The sequence below is a fragment of the Petaurus breviceps genome, unplaced genomic scaffold (genome assembly GCF_028583685.1).
Source record: "Petaurus breviceps papuanus isolate PSGF00001 unplaced genomic scaffold, PetGlider_PUasm1.0 118, whole genome shotgun sequence".
NCBI lineage: Eukaryota > Metazoa > Chordata > Mammalia > Diprotodontia > Petauridae > Petaurus > Petaurus breviceps.
Window position 1 is genome coordinate 20358724 of NW_027185616.1, and position 22064 is coordinate 20380787.

A 22064-nucleotide genomic window follows, 5' to 3' on the forward strand; every position below is an offset into this window, starting at 1 on the left:
ATGTAAGCATGTCTTCATGTCCCTATGCCCAAGGTTCTGACAAATGGAGAAACAGCTGGGATGGGAGTTTATAATGTGTGCCCATAAAGCCTTTCCTAGAAGTCTGTTGGTTTATAACAGCATTTGGGACTGAGGAGTTAGTGTTTCAGTACAGGTAGAGTCTATGATGAGAAGGCTTTTCCATTCACCCTAAGGGAATCTTAGAGAGCCCAAACATAATAGGAAAAGATGATAAGCCATATGTTGTCTTCCCGCTCTCTTCCCTTCCGTCATTACGAGTTACTCAGATTTTATCCTAGTATCTTCTCATGGGTTCCCCATCCCTTAACCCTTTCCTCCCTCAGTGGTCCCAACTTATGTGAAACCCACAGAGCCCCAACCCCTACCCTAACTCTTGTGATAAAGTACCCAAGATGCCCTGAGCCTATCTTGCCTCTGGAATGTTGATTCTCTACTCCAGTCCCTTATGTACTCAAAGATAGCACTTATTTGCAATTTAACAAGTTGGATCTAAATTAAAAGAGAAAGAAGCTGACAGATAATAGAATGAGACTTTACACCTCTCTGTTTCACATTGTTAACTCAAAGCACTGTATGCTTGAGAGACAGAGGGGGAAAGAAGCTGGGAGGTTTGTGTTCCATTATATAATGATCCAGCAAAGAGAGAGATGCTGTTTTAAGGTAAGAGACAGTAGCACAAGAAGGGAATACAGGAAGAAAGGGGTGAGGACTGGGGAATATCCCTCAGTTAACACGGGTAGAAGGGAGCAGTATCTGCTTTTCCTTTCCTCCCTGGGATACCACTTCCTGTTCTTTGGATCCTAGTTCCCAGCCCTTATACACACTTACCACTTTGAAAGATCCAGCACTAGTGGCCTGGAGATGGGGAACACAAATCCCTACTGCCTTGTGGCTAGGAAGTGAGAGAATTCCTATTCCCACTGCTAAGGTAGGAAGAGTGAGGGTCTGTGCATCCCACATTGGAACTTTGAATCGTTTTTCTTCCCCAGATATTATTATACATAGTGGCACAATTCTGTGGTACTATGTGTTCAATGTATATTTCAAATATATTATAAGTTAAATTAGTTTTTATGGGTTGGCCTGAAAACCTACCCTTTATAACCAAACCACCATTTATAAAACTGTGTTACTGAGAGACTACAAGTTAAAAGAGATTCTCGTCCTAACCTCACTCCTAGCTTATTTGGGCTTAATTTGCTGGGTTTTGGTTTTGTTCTTTTTTAAATTTTTTAATGTTATTTATTTATTTATTTTAGTTTTCGACAATCATTTCCACAAGATTTTGAGTTCCAAATTTGGGTTTTGATTTCTTCATCTGTAAAATTAACAAAATTGAACTACATCAAGGGTTCTTGACCTTTTTTGTGTAATGGATCCTTTTTGGTAGTCTGGTAAGCCCAATGGACCCCTCTCAGAATAATGTTTTTAATGCATAAGATAAAATACACAAGATTAAAAGAAAAACCTCTTACAATGAAATCATATCAAAATATTTTTTGAAACGAACCCAGATTCAAATACAGCTAGAAATAAAATTATGAGCTTGTAAACAAAAAAAAAATCTATACATTAAGAATCCTTGAACCAGACCATTCCCAAGGTCTTTTCCCATTCATTCTACAAAATATTCCAAAGTTTCATGATTCTTTGAAACATTTCAAATTCCAAACAATCAACATGCACAATCTTCGCCCATTGACAAGCTGGGGATGCCCTAAAGAAAATTCACTGGAGGAAAAGATGGCAGAGAGCATGGCCTCTCCAACTTTACTTTTCCTTCACATCCTCTGCCCCAAACCTTAAGGCATTTGAAACAGCTGCATGTCTGGAAGGCTCTGAATCATTAACTTTTAATTCCAGGGTGTGTTTTCATGCATGGAGATTTTCATTTTACATCTGGATGTTCATTCAGACCTAAAAGTCTACTCACTTTAATAGCTCATTACCCTCCTTTCAATTTTCATTTTCCTTCACATTTAGGATGGAGTAACTGAAAAAAAAATGAAGAATATGTCTCTGCAGGGTTAAAATGAAGAATAAGTGCACACTTTTTGTCTTTTTTTCCTTGGATTTTTTAGTATCCATGTGTTAAATAGCGTGAAATCCATTTGTCTATTTCTTTTGGTACCAAAGGAATCTGATAAACTAGTTAGTCTTCACTCATGCTTTCAACTTGGTCTTTTGCCCTTTTCCCTTGGTCTTTTTAGTATCCATGGTACCATGATTGCTTTGTCGTTATGCCTACTTAAAGCACTAGCCTATTATAAGAAGAAGACTTGTTTAGTATTTTAAGAGTATTTATGGGGGCAGCTAGGTGGCCCAGTGAATAGAGCACCAGCCCTGGAGTCAGGAGGACCTGAGTTCAAGTCCTACCTCAGACACTTAACACTTACTAGCCTTGTGACCTTGGGCAAGTCACTTAACCCCAATTGCCCTGCCTTCCCCCCTCCAAAAAGCAAAAAAAAAAGTATTTATGAGTAGCAAGATTTTTCTTGAAAGATCAGTTCCCCTTTCAAGGATATCACTTTTATAAAATACATCATACTTAATATGTATTAAGTATAGACTGTGTATATATACACATTGTGTGTATATGTGTGTGTGTATATATATATATAGTTGTTCACAAGACCAATTTCCAGAATCTGAAATAGTTTTAGAAAGAAATTTATCAGGTCATTTGGGAGAGAGAGGGATGGGGGAGGATGAGAGAGAAAGAGAGAGAGAGAGAGAGAGAGAGAGAGAGAGAGAGAGAGGTTTCCTTTCTAGGTTCTGGAAAGTTCATGTCATATAGGATTTTGATGAAGGTTTCCACAACACTAGTCACACAGGAATCAAATGAAAGGAACCCAAAACATAAGATTGGGTGAACCTAAAACAAGTCCTGGTTGTGGAGACACAAAACAAGAATGTTTTTTGTTCCAGCACCTGGGGGACAAAATGCCTAGTAGTCATCTTTAGCACTCCTAGAGAGTTACTGAGGTCAAGCACATTCTGGGCACAAGCAACCTCTAATCACATAAAGTTAGATCCAAACATTATTAATAAATTATAAATAAATAATCTACAGTATGTGTAGATACACATAAGTATACATATGTGTTTATATGTCAGAGAAAGAGATTGAGACTGATTCAGCTCATTCCTGTGACATAATGTACAAATTATTTTGGAATATTCCTACTGGAGGCTCAGGGCATATGTGAGTAAGGCAGGTTGATGTATGGTAGTCTGAGATACCCGTGGTCTCTAAGTTAGGAGTGTTGTGAAGATACCTAGAATCAGAAAGAGGGAGAGGAAAGGAAACTCAAGTATGGTCTCTCTTGAGCTGAGTGGAGGACATGGGAAGTCACAGTAGAAAGTGAGCTGAACTATTCTCCAGTGACTGGCATAATTTACAGATTAGGGGTAGGAGTGGGAATGGGCATTAATTGTACAATCCATGGAGGAGGGAGAATGTTATGCCAGTAAACCATTTTAAATGTGTTAATTTAAATATAACTGATAATAAATGAAATCTCCTTTAAGCGGTCATACTGTATGTGTAAATTAAAGTGCCGTTTACCTGAAACAAGAGCAGAATGATAATAATAACATTTATGTAAGCACTTTGCAAAGTACTTTATAATTCATCTGATCCTCACAACAATCCTATGAGGTAGGTACTATTATTATCTCATTTTCCAGATGAGGAAACTGAGGCAAACAGTTAAATGACTTGCCCAGGGTCACATAGCTAGTAAATATCTGAGCCTAGATTTGAACTCAGGTCTTCCTGATTCCTGCAGTCTATCCACTGCACCACCTAGCTGCAATTGGTCTGAGTTCTAATGTGCTTACTGAAACATTCAATCTAGGTTTCAAATTATCCACTTAGGATCTGAAGATTTCGATCTAGAAGAGAACTTGAAAATCCAACCCCCTCATTTAATAGATGAGGGAAGTGAGGCCTATAGAGCTTAAGTGACTTGCCCAAGGGTAGTAGAGCTAGATTCTCAGGTCTCCCTCAGGTCCTGAATTTGACTCCAAATCTGGAACTCTTTGCACCTGTACTACAGAACCTCCTTCGTTTTAAAGACAAAGAAATCAGTGCTCCAAGAGGTAGGCCAAGGGACTTGCACAGAGTAACACAGGTAATAAATAGCATAGTCAGCATTTGAACTCAGGTCCTTAAACTCTAAGTCCACTGCATAAAAGAGAACTTGACCTTCAAGTTGCATTATTTGAGACAATCTAAAGCATTTTGATTTAGGGGAAGCTGGGTGACACAGTGTTGACGTGGAGTTAGAAAGAGTGTTGGACCTGGAGTTAGAAAGACTCATCTTCCTGAGTTCAAATTTGGCCTTAGACATTTACCAACTGGGTGACCCTGGGCAAGTCACTTAACCCTGTTTGTCTCAGTTTCCTAATCTGTAAAATGAGCTGAAGAAGGAAATGACAAACCACTCCAATATCTTTGCCAGGAAAACCCCAAATGGGGTTACAAGGAGTTAGTCATGACTGACTGAACAACAAATCATTTTGAAAATATTCAAATAGTGCAATATTTTTTTGAATGATACTTTTAATCAGTAACCAAAGGTATGCTTTCCATTGGTTTTATGTCTGGCAACAGCAGATTTGGGCATTAAGAAGAATGCAGTGGTGAAACCCAAGGAATTGTGGAATTGAATCCTGTAAACTAAAAGGAAACAAACAAATTAATTTTAAAAACAAGATTAAAAAAAAAGAAGAATGCAGTGGGGGCAGCTAGGTGGAGCAGTGAATAGAGCACTGGTCCTGGAGTCAAGAGAACCTGAGTTCAGATTTGGCCTAAGACACTTGACACTTAAGTATCTGTGTGACCTTGGGCAAGTCACTTAACCCCAATTGTCTTGTATCCCCCCCCTCAAAAAAAGAAAAGGAATGCAGCATATGGTATTGGTAAGGGTAGACAGCAATATGATCTACCGTTTGAATGGCCAGAAGTATTAAAAGTCATGACTGCAACTTTGTAAGTTGTTTCAATTTCTAAGAATTCTTCTTGACCCAGTATAGAACATGAGGGAATGTTATGGAAAGAGTGGCAAACTGGAACTCAAAATCTTATAAAAGTAAAACTTGAAAACTAAAAAAAAATTTAAAATTTTAATAAAAAAAAAGCGAGTGGCAAAGTCATTCCACAGAAAGGTATAATGGGTTTGAATGTGCTTTCATGCCTAGCTGACAATAGAACTGTAAGGGAAATCATGAGATTGCTGTTTTAATAATACTAATAATAATTTGTAATAACAATGTATATTAATCTAGTAATAATAATTATAACTGTAAAACAATAGCTTTCTCTTGAATGTATGATATCTGGGCAAGGCCTTTTTTTCTTCAACCGAAACATCATTTGATATTAATAGCCCCTGAATTTTATTGGCATTAAATCTAGACATATATCTCTACAAAATGTATTTTCCAAATGTAGAATAGAAGGGCAAGTAGGGAAAGGCACTTAGCCATTCCTTTAACAAATCTCCCTTATCAGAGACATCAATTATGTGGAGTTGATGTGAAGAATGATCATATTTTATTATGAAATAATAAATAAGATAAAGGATAGAGAAATGAAAGTGACTGAATGAACAGATTAACATAATTTTATATGAGAGGCAGCATGAATCTAAAGATAGATTTGAAGTCAGAAAGGCATAGTCAGGTCCTGACTTGGATATAGATTGGCTGTGGGATCCTCATAGGCAGGCAAGATTTCAACATCTCAATGACAACATCTCAGTGCCAACAGGCAGTTCTCCAGGATTGAAAAAAATTGCAAAACCACATTAACAGAGTCCCCTCCCAAGGAATCACAAAAGTTGGGGGGAAGAAAGGGGGAATAAGAGTAAACACAAGTGGGTGGCTAGGTGGCGCAGTGAATAAAGCACCAGCCCTGGAGTCAGGAGGACCTGAGTTCAAATCCAGCCTCAGACACTTGGCACTTACTAGCTGTGAGACCTTGGGCAAGTCATTTAACCCCAACTGCCTTGCATTCCCCCCCTCCAAAAAAAAAGAAAAGAAAAAGGAGTAATCACAAGTCTGGGGGAGGATCAGGGTGAAAGGAATCACAGGCGGGGCAGGGTAAGAGGTACTTTTACATGTGGAAGAGGTCTGTAACCATAGGGACAGCATGACAGAGAAGAAAGTGCGCTGTGACTTGAGGACCCATGAGTTCAAGTCCCCATTGTTATTTAGGATCATAGAAGCATAGATTTAAAATCATAGGATCATAGCTTTGGAGCCAGGAGGGACTTTAGAGATCATCAGATCACCATCTAGAATTCTAGGTTCTGGTCTGGGTCTTCTTAAACTTTTTCTTTTTGCCACAACTTCTTCGTTTTCAGCGGCATCCCTTGGCGTTGTGTGGACTGAGGGCACGTGCAGTGCACAGCTGCCCATACTTTGTTTTCAGAACCAAGGCTGCTGTGAAGTTATGCAATGCAAAAAACAAGCAAGAGAAACACCTCAGATTCTTTGTGACAGATTTTGGATTAGTTTTCGGTCGTTGTGCATTCAGAAACTTCTTACTGTTGTCCAATTTTTCCGAACCCCACAGCTTAAGAAACTCTGACTGGTGACAAACTCAATGGGGATCTCTGCCATTGTATCTTTACTTAGAAAACCACTTATTAACATTATCTAGGTTCTACTGTATTTTTGTTTATTTTGCTGTTTCCCAATAACATTTTACATTTAATTTTAATTCCCTTTTCTCAATTACAGGTACACATTTTTTTTTTGGAGGGCAGGGCTATTGGAGTTAAGTGACTTGCCCAAGGTCACACACTAGTAAGTGTTAAGTATCTGAGGCTGGATTTGAACACAAGTCCTCCTGACTCCAGGGCCAGTGCTCTATTCATTGCGCCATGTAGCCACCCCTACGCAAAATTTTTTAACATTTGTTTTTTAAATTTTTGAGTTTCAAATTTTCTCCTTCTCTCCCTTCCTCCTTCCTTGAGAAGGCAAGCAATTTGATATAAATTATACATTTGTAGGCATGTAAAACTTTTTTACTTTTAATTTTTGCTTAATTTTTTTCTCAATTACATGTAAATAAACATTTTTAATATTTGTTTTTCTAAAATTTTGAGTTTCAAATTCCTAATTACATTTTAATCTAGTTCTTGCAGTTGGCCTGTGCATTTGATATCTTTGATCTAGTATAACCCTCTTATTTGACAGATGAGGAAACAGACCCAGAAAAGCCAAGGAAACACCCAAGGTTGCAAAGACCAAAAAAAGGCAGAGCTGGATGAGGCATTAGAAACCAGCTCTTCTGATTCCAAATCCCATAACCTTCTCACTATATTACGTTATATGCTAGGTGACTTTTGGCAAAACATTTGACCCCTCTAAATCTCAATTTCCTCATCTGTAAAACAGTGGTAGTAACACTTAATCCACCTATCTCACACAAGAAAAACACTTTGTAAATCAAGTACCATTAAGAATACTTTTAATTAGAAGTTACAAGACCTCTGTAAACTTCAGTCTAACTTTTTTGACATGAGTTTCTGTATTTAAATCCTTCGCTGATTTTTATGACTTTAGATACTTATGAATTAGGCTAATTGGTTTGTGCTATGGTAGCATGGTCTAGGAGAGTGGCATCAAAACAAATAGAAATAGGTTCCCTGTGAGCCTCATATTGACTTAGAAAACTGTGAGTTTATATTTATTTTATTAAATATTTCCAAATTGCATTTTCATCTAGTTTGGGCCACACTAGAGAGTTTTGTATAAGTTTGACACCCCTGCTGTAGCACTGCAATTCTCGATTCCTTTTGGCCTCAGGATCCCCTTAAACTCTTAAAAATTATTGAGGACTCCAAAGAGTGTTTGTTTATAGGAGTTATAGCTGTAAGTATTTACTCTGTTAGAAACTCAATAGATAAAATTTTAAGATATTTATTAATGTTTAAATAATGATAATAAACCTCTTGCATAGTAACATAACATTTTATGAAAGAGAATTATATTTTCAAAAATAGTGAGAAGAGTTACATTGTTTCATTTATTTTGCAAATCTCTTTAATGCCTGGATTGATAGAAGACAGCTGGATTTTCATATCTACTTCTGTGTTCAATCTGTTGCAATATGTTATCTTGGTTGATGTATATGAAAAAAATCTAGCCTCCCACAGTTATATAGTTGGAAAAAAGAGGAATATTTTATTGGCAAATAACTTCTTGGTATTACTATGACAATAGTTTCAGCCTCACAGACCCCTCCCCAAAGACCCCCTAGGGTCTTTGTTCTAAACTTTGAAAGTTGCTGGGGTAGTGGATAAATAGTCATTCTTGGAGTCAAGATGGCCTGGCTTCCAGTTCTTCCCCCAACACACACTAGCTTTCACTTAACCACTCAATGCCTCAGACAACTCTGTAAATGGTAAGAAGTTACAGATGACTTGTAAATCTCCGTCTATGGGAGTTTACAAACCAGACCAATAATCTATGCTATGGCTCACAAAAGTATTGGCTGTTTAAGGCGTGGTTTATAATGGATTTCTATCGGTGCTGGAATTAATCATTTTTTATTTTTATTTTTTGCCAGCTAGTAACATGTCCCACTCAGCTCATGTTATTTGTCATCAAAAAGTGATTCCATTGAATCATTTAATTTCAGAACTAGAAGGGATCTTCGAGGTCATCTAGTTCAGGACTTCTTAAATTTTTTTCACCTAAGACCCGTTATTACTTTGTGACCCCTTGTGCTTTTTGGCAGCATTAGTTGGCATTGTGTGGCCTAAGGACATGCACAGTGCAAAGTGCACATGCTTTGTGTTCAGAACCAAGGCTGCAGTGAAGTTGTGTGATACAACACAGGCAAGCAGTGCCAGAAACACCTTGAATTCATTACCTGTTTGATTTTTAATTAATGTTTGGTCTTTGCACATTCAGAAACCTTTTATCATTGCCAATAATATATGATAATATGTGATCCCATAAGGGGTCACAACCTATGGTTTAAGATGTGCTGATTTTAGTCTTTTTTTTTTTTAACAAAGGTGTTTAGGACCAAAGAGGGGAAGTATCTCACCTATGGCTCCTAAGCTCATTCACTGTACAGTAAGGGCAGAACCCAAATCTCCTGACTCCTAGTCCTAATGCATTTCAAAAATGGCTTTGTAATCTCAGAAAAGGCCTTTCCCTCCCTTAAGATATTGTAAAAAATAATCTTGATAAACAGTATAGAGACACAGACTTACAACTTCATCATAACAAATTTGAACCTGACTGAATCTCATAGCATCCCAATAGGATTCCCATTTTATAATTAGGATGACTGAATTCGAAAATCAGTAAAGTCAAGCTAGTGACCTTATTTGTGATGCTATACATGAGAACTGTTGACATTACTATAGTTGAACCTGTTGGAATAGTTATGATTGGAGCAGCAAAGAGCACTGGATTTTCAAATAAATTAACGCAAGGTTCTTATCTTGGTCAGAGCTTTGTTGAACTTGAGTAATTTCTTTGCAGTAGTCCAACTGGACTGAATTGTATCTTCATAGGCAATGCTGACTTCCACCTCATTTCAGCATTCATTTCCATTTATCCCATAGACCTGGGTGTAGTTGACCCTTGTATCTCTTGTGCTCACTTGTTCAGTCTTCTATTGCCAATGATTCCCCAGATCTTCCCATCTCCCCCTAATACTTTTTTTTAATTCTAATCTCTTTTTATTCTTTAAAAAAGTATTGACTCTCATTGGAAGAATGATAACAATACCTCACATGTCTACAGTACTTTACATGTTAAAAAGCATTTTCACACATATTATTTCATTTGTCCTCAAAAAAAAATGCTGTAAAATACTTGGTCAGGTATTATCCCTGAGTTACAGGTGAAGAAAGAAGAAGGTTATTTAGTATCTCACAGCATTGACTTGGAACAGCCATGTTAACCATCATAAGCCCACTGATCAGACATTTATAAAAAAAAACTAATAGGTCAGACCTAAAAGAAATCTAGTTACAAACACATACATATTTTGATTAAAATATAAAAGGATACAATAGAAGGGGTAGAGGCATATAATATAGAACTATGCTTGTTCACTGGACTTATCATTCATCAAATAAGTACCTACCGTGTTCAAGGCACTGTGCTAAGTACTGGCAATACAAAGACCAAAAGGAAATAGCTCCTACCTTCAGAGAGCTTGCATTCTAATGGAGGGGGAAGCAACATATATAAAGCTAAACCATTTTTTTTAAATGTATACAAAGTAAAGAGAGAGTATTTGGGGGGGGGGTCATCCTAACAACGGGGAAAATCAGAAAATAACTTCTTGAAGAGCTGGCAAATGCCTTCAAGTTGAGCCTTCAAGAAAAATTAGGCATTCTGAGAGACAAAGCTGATGAAGCACATCCCAAGCATGAGGAACACCTCACGCAAAGACCTAGAAATGGGCGGTTAGAATGGCATGTATGGGGAACCACAAATAAGTTTGACTGAAACATACTATGTGTGATGTGGATCAAATGAAGTTAGTCTGCAAAGATAGGTTAGAGCTTAGTCTAGATAGAATTCTCAGATGGAAAATCAAGTGTTCTATTTGGTTCCATCTACACTTTTTTATCTGATCTCCAAAATGAGGGCCATGGCATGATCAACCAACCAGAAGGTGAGAAGATGGGATTCTCATTATGGGATTTGTCTCTAATATAACCCCACATACTGCCATACCCCAACACCACCAAACTCTGCCTTCTTGCCTCTGTATTACAAAGTCCCAGCTTCCCCTCTTCCTAGATGGCCATCTAATAGTAGTAATAGTAATAGTACTAACTATTCAGAATAGTAATAACCTAACTCCTACACAGGCCTCCATGTAGAAGCAATTACATAAGTACCCAGATATCACTAGGGAAAATCCCACTTCTACATCCTGCACCTCTGTCCCAGATCACCTTGTGGCTATGACAAGATACCTATTGGAGGGTGGGTTCTGTGCTAGTAGGACAGGGCAATGATCACCAAGTGAAGAACGCTGCCCCCCTCTTATTTTGGGTAGGACAGAATGAGTCACACCGTATGAGCAGTTATGAGTCACTTGTGACCTGTTGCTTACCTTATTACATTCTTTCTCCCCAAATCCATGTGTCTTCCTATTACCACTGACAGCACCACCATCTTTCCTGTCACCCAAGTTATTACAGCATCATTGTACCCTGTAATTTGGACCTTTATCACTTCCACAGGGACTATTGTAATAGCCTCCTAATTGACCTCCCTACCTCGTCTCTTTTCTCTCCAATCCATTCTCCACATTGATGCCAAAGTGATTTTCCTAAAGCATGGGTCCCTATGGACTCTAGGATCAAATTTAATCTTTATCTCATCTTTTTTTATAATCTACTTTTGTATATTATAGATTGTATAATGTACATTGTATAGATTGTATAATGTACACAATGTACCTAGCAGGCAACTAGGTGGCACAGTGGATAGAATTTGGGGCCAGGAGTCAGGAAGACTCATCTTCCTGGATTCAAATCCCAGCCTCGGATACTTACTAGCTGTGTGACCCTGGGCAAATACTAAACCCTGTTTGCCTCAGTTTCCTCATCTGTAAAATGAGCTAGAGAAGGAAATATCAAACCACCACAGTATCTTTGCCAAGAAAACCCCACATGGGTTCAAAAAGAGTCAACACAACTGAATACAACTGAACAGAAGCAACAACAAATTACTATAGCGGTATGTATGTGCGATCTGGAGCAGTTGGATGATTCAGTGTAGGGATTGCTGGACCTGGAGTCAAAAAGACCTGAGTTCAAATTGGGTTTCAGATACTTGGTAGCTCAGTGAGCCTGGGCAAGCCACTTAACCCTGTTTCCTTCAGTTTCCACATCTGTAAAATGAACTGGCAAAGGAAATGGCGATCTATTTTAGTATCTCCGCCAAGAAAACCCCAAATTGGGTCACAGAGTTGTACACAACTGAAACGACTAAACATACTTTATTTTTCCTTGTTAAATATTTGAAGATGGTCTCTTGGAACCATTCTATTGTGTCCTCTTCACAGAGTCTTTGGAAATCAAAATATCAGCAAAACATAACTAAGATACAATGGGGAAAAGGGTTGGATTTGGAAATCAGAGACCCTTGGTTCAAATCCCATCTCTGACAATACTTATGTGACTTCAGGCAAGTCACTAAAACTCCCTGGGCCTCAGTTCCTCGTCTGTAAAGTAAGGAACTCTGAATCTGGCTTTAAATCTAAGATTCTAAGCAGAGAGAGGCTGATAGGATGATGCTATTTCTAGTCTTCCTCATACACAATCCAAGTGTTACATCTCATGCTCATACCCAGCCTGGAAGTCTCTGGCATCTGATTAGTCCCTTCTGTAGCAATGAGAGATGGGCCAATGTACTTATCGGACGACTGTTCCTTTTCAGATGAAAACAACAATAGATTTTCTTCCTCTTCATGTTTTCCTATGGAAGGGAGCAGCTGGAGGAAAGATTAATTTGCCTGTCTCTTATTTTGAGATAAAAGAACTATGTGATATATTATATAATAATGCAACAAATTAATGTTGCAATTAGCAAAAGTAACTTGGGTTCTGGAAATCCTGTTGTAAACTTGTCAGGGAATGATAAATCACTGGTGCCCAAAGCATTATGTAACATTCTCAGGGAACAAGTTGCCCGGAGGGGAATGGTATGAAAAAATTCCCTTTTACGCTAACAGTTATTAAATGATAGGATCAGCTCTTCAATCCATCATGTGAGAGGGCCTAGGGAAGAGCAAACTTGTCACTTGGGTCTAGACAGATCCCAGTGTATTCACTGAGTATTATCATCTACTTACGGAGGGGGTTTAACTATTTAAGTATTGTAATCTGTTCTCTCATGAGCTACCACAACAACTATATTTAACCAATAAGAGGGAAGAAAAGGAGGAAGCACAAGATGCGAAGTCAAATTCAAACCTTGCCCATCCTTTCAGAATTAACTCAAGTCCCACTTCCTCCGTGAACCCTTTATTGCTAAACTCCACTGCTAATTCACTGCGTGAACTTGAGGCAAATCATTTAATTTTGTTGTTATTCAGTCATTTTCAGTTGTGTCTGACTCTTCATGATCCCACTTTGAGTTTTCTTAATAAAGATACTGCAGTGTTTTGCCAGTTCATTTAACAGATGAGGAAACTGAGGCAAACAGGATTAAGTGATTTGCCCAGAGTCACACAGCTAGTTAGTGTCTGAGGCCAGATTTGAACTAAGGAAGATGAATCTACCTGACTCGAATCCCAGCGCTCTATGCACTATGGCACCACTTAGCTGCCCTTGACTTGAGATGTGTGCATTTAACTTTTACCTTGAAAAGAAAGGTAAATATGTTTTGCATGACTGCACATATATAACTTATATCAAATTGCTTGCCTTCTAAAAGAGGAGCAGAGGAGAAAGGAAGAGAATTTAGTACTCATTTTAAAAAGTTAAAAATTGTTTTTACATGTAATTGGTGGAAAATATTTATTTTAAAGAAAAGAAAGGTAACATATTAAGTTGACATTCGAGAAGGCAGTAAATATGAAAGTCCATCCCATTCTTCATGGAAGAAAACTCCATTTTCCTGACACATAAAAATAGCAAAATGAAACTTAAAACTCTCCTGTCTGTCATGGCTCTTAGAAGGAACAAAATGTCTTCTACCTTAATGGAATCATAGAATATTAAAGCTGGAAGAGACATCAGCTAACAAATGAAGAAGCTGAAGCCCTGAGAAGTTAAATTGACTTGTTGAGGTCACATAGGTGGACAGAAGGAATGTATCCTAGTAGAAAGAGCAGGCTAGATTGAGAACTGGTAAACAAGGGTTTGAGTTCCAACTTCGGCACTGACTAGCTATGTGACTAAGGGCAAGCTACGACCTCTCAGAGCCTTAGTTTCCCCACACAAAATAGAAATAATAATTTTTACATCTCCAGCTTTATAAAGTTTTAGTGAGGAAAATTCTTCATAAACCTTAAAGCAGTAAACGTGACCTATTATGATGGCAGAAATATCCATTGAATTGAGTTCTCCCTTCCATCCAGTCCTTTTACCATTATACCACATTGCCTCCTTGACACCTGAGTCTTACGTTACTGTATTAATCATGGGCTATTAGAAAACACTTCCTTTTTTCTTCTTTCTAACCCTGCTTTTTGTTTGTTTGTTTTTATTTTTGTGGAGTTTTTTGCGGGGGGCAGGGATTGGTTAGTCCAATTCTAATGTGGAGATCCTAATTCCTCCACCTCTAATGCAGAGATAATGTCTCACGTCCTCACCAGGATACTGTAAGAACTCAAAGGTCTGTGTTCATAGTAATTTGTTTGTGAAAGGTATGGTGAATGTTGGCTGGCAAAGAATTAGAAAAAAAAAAACAGCTTTTCATGTTTCAGAGCCCCATTTCCCTATTGCTATTTCTGTCAGGCTTTAAGAAGAAAAGGGTATAGCAACATTTTTTCAGATGGGGAAAACTAAGCCCCAGAAAAGGGAAATTACTTGCCCAAGGTCACATAGATAAAAAATTGAAGGATTAAGAGGATTAAACATCTATCCTCTTGCTATCATATAAATAATACTGGATTATTTCATTGCAGACTAATTGATGTTTCTGTGGAGCTATAAATTCAACAACATATCCCATTTTATACTGAGTAGAGGCTAGCATTGCTATCTAGATTTCTTACTGAAACAATATTTATCACAATCAGACTCTTAAGCCTTCAAGTCCCACAAAGGCTTATGCCTGACAGCAGCTTACTTAAAGCCCAGAGGTATTTGTTTGGAAATATAAATTGCTACAACTAAGTGGCCTCCAGTAACCAATAATGTGGCCTCAGGGGGAAAATCAGGATGAAGGACCCAGGGCTGGGGCTATCTCCCTTCATTCACTTTGCAATATTGTCTCACTCTTTGGCCATCTAATTTGGCTACTTCCTAGGAAATAATAACACAGACTTGGCAGGTGACAAGCTTGTTATTCTTGTGGCAGTTCATTTGTTTTTCGGTCACGTCCAGCTCTTAAGACATTGACCCCATTTGGGGTTTTTCTTGGCAAAGATACTGCAACGCTTTACCATTTCCTTCTCCAACTCATTTTACAAATGAGGAAACTGAGGCAAACAGGATTAAGTGACTTGTTCAGGTCACCCAGCTATTGCCTGAGGTCAGATTTGAATTCAAGAAGATGTATTCCTGACTTTAGACCCAGCACTCTATTCACCATACCACCTAGCTGCCCCAGTGACAAGCTAGAACCAAGTAAAATGATTTCTGCATTAATGCAAAATTTATTTCTTAGTTGTTTAATTGTTTAATTATGTGCTATCATATAAATACTCATTTAGAATGTAGCATAATATTCTTAGACCACATGTGATTTGTGTTTGTGTGCACACGCACATGCACACTCTAGAACAGGGGTCCTTAACTATTTTTGTGTCATGAACCTCTTTGGCAGGCTGTTGAAGACTATGGATCCCTTCTCAGAATAATCTTTTTAAGCTCATAAAACAAGGAAAAACATTTATATTGAAATAGAGTTCTCAGGGAGATCATATAATGTAATGGTAGAAGCATTGGAGTGGAAAACAGGAGACATGGCATTTTCTAAACAAGTTCATGGACCCCAGGTTAGAACCACTTGCCCTAGAGAAAATATCTAATGGGACCAGGAAAAGAGGTGACTGGAACAAAAGTTGGGAGAAGGGTACATAGGAGGGGGGAAAGAGGGAGTAAACGTGAAGCAGAAATGAAAAAGATAGTCAACAACCATGTCTCCAGAGGACCTATAATGAAACATATTGCTCTTCTACTGACAGAAAGGACATGGACTCAAGATGTAAAAAAAGACAGACATTTGTGAACATGGTATGGTCACTGTGTGGATTTATTCTGCTTGATTACGGTTATTTTATTTATAAGGTTTTTCTTTAAAAAAAAACTAAATGGTCAAAACAAAGGCTTAGCCAACTCATATCTGCTTCAAGTGTGATAATTCCATTTCCCCCTTCTTCTTAGTCTCACACCCCAGGCACTCTGTGGTCTTTTCGCTTCACATTAAGGTCACCACAGAGATTGAGCTGGTTCAGGGATTATTATGCCTTTTATTTGTATAATACTTTATAAGTTCCACCTCTGTTATCTCATTTGCTCCTCAAAACAATACTGTGAGAGAGGGAGGGGATGCATTTCTGGTATCCTTTTACAGATTAGGAAACTGAGGTCAGAGAGGTCTTGTTCAAGGTCATAAAGGGAATTAGTGAAAGAGTCCCAATGCAACTTAGACTTCTCTGAGACTCTTAGCCTGGGCTCAGACTGGTTTTTGAAAAGGGAAATAACTCTATTTTAGCTTCATTTTAGCAATTCTGATAAAAGAGTTGATGGAGAAAGATGAAATAATCTGCTGAAAAAAGATTGGGGGATTATGTGTTAACAGTTTCTAGCTTTAGAATATAAGCCCAGAGCAAAGCCAATGCATTTGAATAGCCTAGGCAAGGCTTGAAAAAATGCAGCTCCTTTGTATTTCCTCATTTATAAAATGGAGACAGTATTTTCACTACCTATCTCAAAGAGAAAGTTTGACATAGTGATAGAAAATAAGCTTAGGGGCAGCTAGGTGGTGCAGTGGATAGTGCACGGGGCCTGGAGTCAGGAGGACCTGAGTTCAAATTTGCCCTTAAACATTTATTAGCTGTGTGACCCTGTACAAGTCCCTTACCCTGGTGCCTCCAAAAAAGAAAAGAAAGTAAGCTTAGGTCAAGAAGACCTAAGTTCAAATTCTGACTCATACTAACTATATCCCCAGTAACAGTATCCTCAGGTAAGTCTCTTTCTAGTTGTGAATGAATGAATGAACCATTCATTAAGTGTTTACTCTGTGCAAAGCACTATGCTAAACCCTGGGGATTCAAATAGAAGAGAAAGTCCCAGTTTTCAAGGAGTTCTAATGGGGGAGACAACAAATAAGGAAGATTTCAACTGCAAATCAGATGGAAAGGTCCCAGGTCCCTTATAATGCAGCAGAAAAATAGATTTCAATGCTTCTTCTTTAATGTCATTTCCACTGATAAAATAATATCACAGATCCAGACAAAACAAATAAGCATCAGCTTCACAGGGTTATAATGAGGCAGATAAACCCTGAAGTGCCATTGAAATATGTTTCCCAAGAACACACAATCAACCAACATTTCTAAGTATCTACTAATGTAGTAGGTTTAAGAAATAGGTGATATATAAAATTAGGTACTTAAGTAACTAGGTACTTAGGTAGGTGCCTGCTTTGTGTGTAGTAGGTACTTAAGAGATAGCTATCAGCCACTGTGCTAGGCAATGAGGATACAAAGAAATAAACACAGTCCTGCCTTCAAAGAGCAAAGGAAGATAACGTGCACACATAAAAGTACATAAACACATAAACAATATAGATGGAAAGTAACAGAGGAAGGGGTGAAGGCACTATGAACTGAGAGGATCAAGAAAGGCTTTGTGGGGCGTCCAGGTGGCTCGGCGAGTAAGAGCACCAATTCCAGTGTCGGGATGACCTGGAGATCGAATCCTGGGCTCAGATACTCGGCACTACACCCAGAAATAACTGGCTGTGTAACCTTGAGCAAGTTACTTAACCCCGATTGCTTAAAAAAAAAAAACAAAACTTGGGGCAGCTAGGTGGTGCAGTGAATAGAGCACTGGCCCTGGAGTCAGGAGGACCTGAGTTCAAATTTGGCCTCAGACACTTAACACAAAAACTAGCTGTGTGACCTTAGGCAAGTCACTTAACCCCAATTGCCCTCCCAAAAAATAAAGCAAAAAAAAAAAAGAAAGGCTTTGTGTAGAAAGTAGGACTTGAGCTAAGACTTGAAGGAAACCAGCTTAAAGAGATGAGCTGAGAAGGAGAGTATTCTAGGCATGATGGAGAAGGGCCCCCTTTGCAAAGGAAAGGTTGTTATTCATCCTTCATTCTCAAAGGAACCAATGACATTAGCAGGGTGATGTCTTGACTTGGAAGTGTATTGGATTTAAGTGAGACAGACCCATGCAAAGTCACTGGCCTCACGCTCTCCTCCAATCATCTGAGTCCAGTGGCAAGACATAGTTTAGGACAACTGGAGATGGCCCCCAGATACAGAGGCAGACCTTGGCCTTTTTAAGGCAGGGTATTTCCCAGGCCTGTTTGTCTGAGGCAACACCCATTCAGTGATTTAAGGCTAGGTAAGAAATGTGGTAAAAAAATGGCCTAGTTTTAGGGGCGGCCAAGTGGCTCAGTGAGTAAGAGCACCAGCCCCAGAGTCAGGATGACCTGGGATCGAATCCGGGCTCAGATACTCAGCAGCACACCCAGAAATAACTGGCTGTGTAACCTTGAGCAAGTTACTTAACCCCAATTGCTTATTAAAAAAAAAAAGAAAGAAAAAAGATGGCCTAGTTTGCCTACTCAAAAAAAAAAATCACCCTGGGAGGAGAGGACCCTCAAGGTTTCTGGCCAGAACAAAAACAGTTGCCATTTACACTCACTCTGAGCCATCAAACCCCAAACAATGACCAAGTAAGACTTGGACTGGAACCTACTATTGGTTGATGAGTGAGAGCAAGAGTGATTTGGGTTTAAGGCATAGTCAAGTAGCTCCATTTGAATCAAAGCCCGGCTTTCTAGAGTTCTATTTCAAGAAATCATAAATGAAACAATATGGGTCAGAAAAGTTAATTGTCTCATTTTTTTTAATGATAGAATAAATAAGTAGGGAAAAGAAAAAAAACTCTAGCCTCCAAACCACAGGTTTGTGAGGTTTAAGCAATCAAAATTTCTATTCCTTTGAGCAGAGCATTCCCATGTAAGGGTAGAATTACCCATGTGGACAGAGAAAAGGAAGGAAGGAGGGAGACAGGAAGAAAGGAAGGAAAAGAGGGAGGAAGGAAGGGAGGGAGGGAAGAAAGAAGGAAGGAAAGGAGGGAAGGAGGCTATGTATAAAGAACAGCAAGACACGACCAGTTTTGCTGAAATATGTAGTGTGTAGAGGGGATTAACAGATAGTAAGACTAGAAAAATGGGTAGTGAGGAACTTTAAACTAGAAAGAGAACAGTTTTTATTTGTTTTGTACTTCCTAGAGGAAATAGGAACCCACCATTTTATTGAGCAGGGGATTGACATGTTTGGACCTGTTGTTGACCATGAAAGCTCATGATAATTTTTATTTGTGAATTCTAATCCTTACACATGGAGAGAAAATTGCTTGAATCTATCTGATTATGAATCTCTAGGCAAATGATGGATTTGTATTTATAAAGAAAGAAGTGAGATTCATACCTGTGTTCTTTTTTCTTTTCAGTAAGAAAGAGTGAAAATCTATATACACGGGTAGAAGTAACTACAGAGCCTGCAAATCCTATTCTCCACTCCAGAATTACTGGGTACAACTTGGCTCAACCTTGCTACACAAAGAGTAATAATCGACTGGACTTATCTTTACCTGTGAAAGATATCAGAGGAGCCTCAAACCATAGAAATGATCGCTCTGCTTAATTGGTGGGAATGATGTGAAAAAAAAGCCACATGTTACTATCCTTTGCTGTTGCTTGTTGAACTGTGAAGAATCGCATAGACTATATTTCAGCTATTTTCTATCCTGTTGCCAATCACCCTTTGGGACTTGGAAGTCATATTTTCCTATTGGCTCTTGTGTTTATTTCATTTGCATGTATCCAGTGATAATGCACAAGTCAAATAATGTAATCTGAATATCTATTTAAAAACTCATCAATATGAAATGGTGAATAAAGTATAAAGTCTGCTCCTTTTTTCAAAGTCATAATCATGTAAGTCCATGTTGTTGGAAGTCTAAACTGATTTCATGCAAGGGTCCGTGTAACCTGTCTGCACCGACTTTATGAAGACCTGCTTCTATAAAGATATTTTCACTTTTGACTAGTGAAATGAGAGAGAGAAAGCTATTTATAACAAGGCCTTATGTTGTGTACATATATTGTCTCTGAAATATTTGTGATTCAGTTTATTGCTTGTTAAAAGAGAAATTATATAATTTATTTAGTAAATACTACTGTAAACTATAGTTTTGTTGACAGAAATAAAAATATTTTGTTCTCAACATTGGCAATATATTGGTCTTGCCTGGTCTCTCCATTGCTACTCTTTTAACTCCTCCTCCCTCTTTTATGACTTTGTGGCCCCAGAAGGTCAACAAATTGCTTGAGGAATTGGGAACATGGCAGGCATAAAGAACAAAATTAAAGATAGTTCCCAAACAGAGTATCTTAATAAATGATGGGCAGATAATCTAAGACACTGCTTCCTAAAATGCCATGATGAAGTTTTGGTAGCATAGCTATAAGTAGCTATGTAATAAATGATACAGTTAAGATATTGCTTTAACAATAATAATAATAATTTCCATTTATATAGTGCTTTAAGGTTGACAGACTACTTTCCTCAAAACAACCCTGACAGTAGAAATACCAACCACATCTTATAAGTGAGAAAGCTAAGGTTCAGAGAAGTTAAGTAATGTGTTCATAGTCACACTGCCAATGGATGTTAGAGCTGAAAAACAGTAGGAAGCAAGAGAATAAAGTCAGCTTCAGGAAGTACATTCATAGGAGGAAAATGTTGAGAAAGAAATTTCCTTAGAGCAGAAATAGTACTTGAAAATGCCAATTATGAAAATTATGAATTTAATTAATATAGGATACTGTCTAACATAATTAACTTAACATAATAGTTCTCAGGTTCATTCCAGGTTTAAATCCCATGATCTATTAAATCTATCTCTGCAATGTGTTCTAAATTGGTCCTTTCCTTTCTATTTCCACTGCAAGCACTCTAGTTTAGGCCCTCATTACCTCTTGCCAGGACTGTTGTCATAACTTCCCAAATGGTTTCCCTGACTACAGTCTCTTCCCCAACTATAATTCATCCTACATACAGCTGCAGGGTCATCTTCCAAATGCACAAGTCTGTTCATGTCATTCTGTTAGTCAAAAACCTCCAATCACCCTTGCCCACAGAATACAATTGAAATCCCTTAGCCTGGCATTCAGGTTCCTTCATGATCTAGGGCCAGCCTAACTTTCCACCATTGGCTGTTTCTATTGCCCTTCACACATACTCCATTACTGCCAAATTAGAGGAGTTGTGGATTGCTGGTTCTGTCCCACCCTCTCCTATTTCCATGTGTAAAGGATGTCTGTGTCCCCAGGTTCCTTGAAAAATGCCACAAGTGAAACATTTCCCAATTTTCTTTGGTGACAGAACTGCTCGTATTCGTTTGATTTGCAGACATGAGGCAAGATGCAGGAGTGGCACACAAAGGTTAAATGGAGGGGAGAATGGAATGGTGGCCAATTTTACAAAACAGCCTTACCTGTCCCCTTATAATTGACCTTAGATTTCGTTTTTTAAATCTTTTATTTATTTATTTTTAGTTTTCAACATTTATTTCCACAAGATTTTGAGTTACAAATTTTCTCCCCTTCTCTCCCCTACCCCCCCCACCCCAAGATAGCAAGCCTACTGAATACCCCTTCTCCCAATCTGCTCTCTCTTATATCCACCCCATCCCTCCTCTAATTTTCTAGTAGGGTAAGATGGACTTCTATACCCCAGGGCCTGAATATCTTATTTCCCAGATTAACCTTAGATTTGTGATAGGCTGTGCTATACCTGCAGAGCATTAGCATTTAGGGAGTATCCCTTTTCAGTGCTGGGGTTTCAGTGATAGGCAGATGCACAAGCCAGACCAATGAAGAGTGATCTTTGGGATCCTGGAGACAGCAAGCCTGTCATTCTCTTCACCATTATAGCTGTAACAAAGAAAATCCCCAAAAATAACGTTCAGCCCTTCTCTGACCCTGAGTAGCACCAAGAGGTTTTGGATGAGCTAGACAGCCTTGGTTCTCCCAGAGTTCAAGAGAGCAAAAAGCAAGAAAACAGACTTCAGTCTGAAAAGAATCTTAGAGCTTCAGACCCAGAAAGTGACTGTAACGTAAAATTC

General features: G+C 38.4%; 1 protein-coding gene across 1 annotated transcript in view; it reads left to right on the plus strand.

Annotated features, from left to right (window-relative positions):
• The window catches only part of PIP5K1B (phosphatidylinositol-4-phosphate 5-kinase type 1 beta), a 351452-nt gene extending 331281 nt beyond the window's left edge, over positions 1-20171 (plus strand). Inside the window, exon 15 of the mRNA XM_069086926.1 lies at positions 19386-20171. Within this exon, the coding sequence (XP_068943027.1) occupies positions 19386-19388 (3 nt within the window). The 3' untranslated portion in view covers positions 19389-20171. The remainder of the gene's footprint in view (positions 1-19385) is intronic.
• Positions 20172-22064: the final 1893 nt, after the last annotated feature.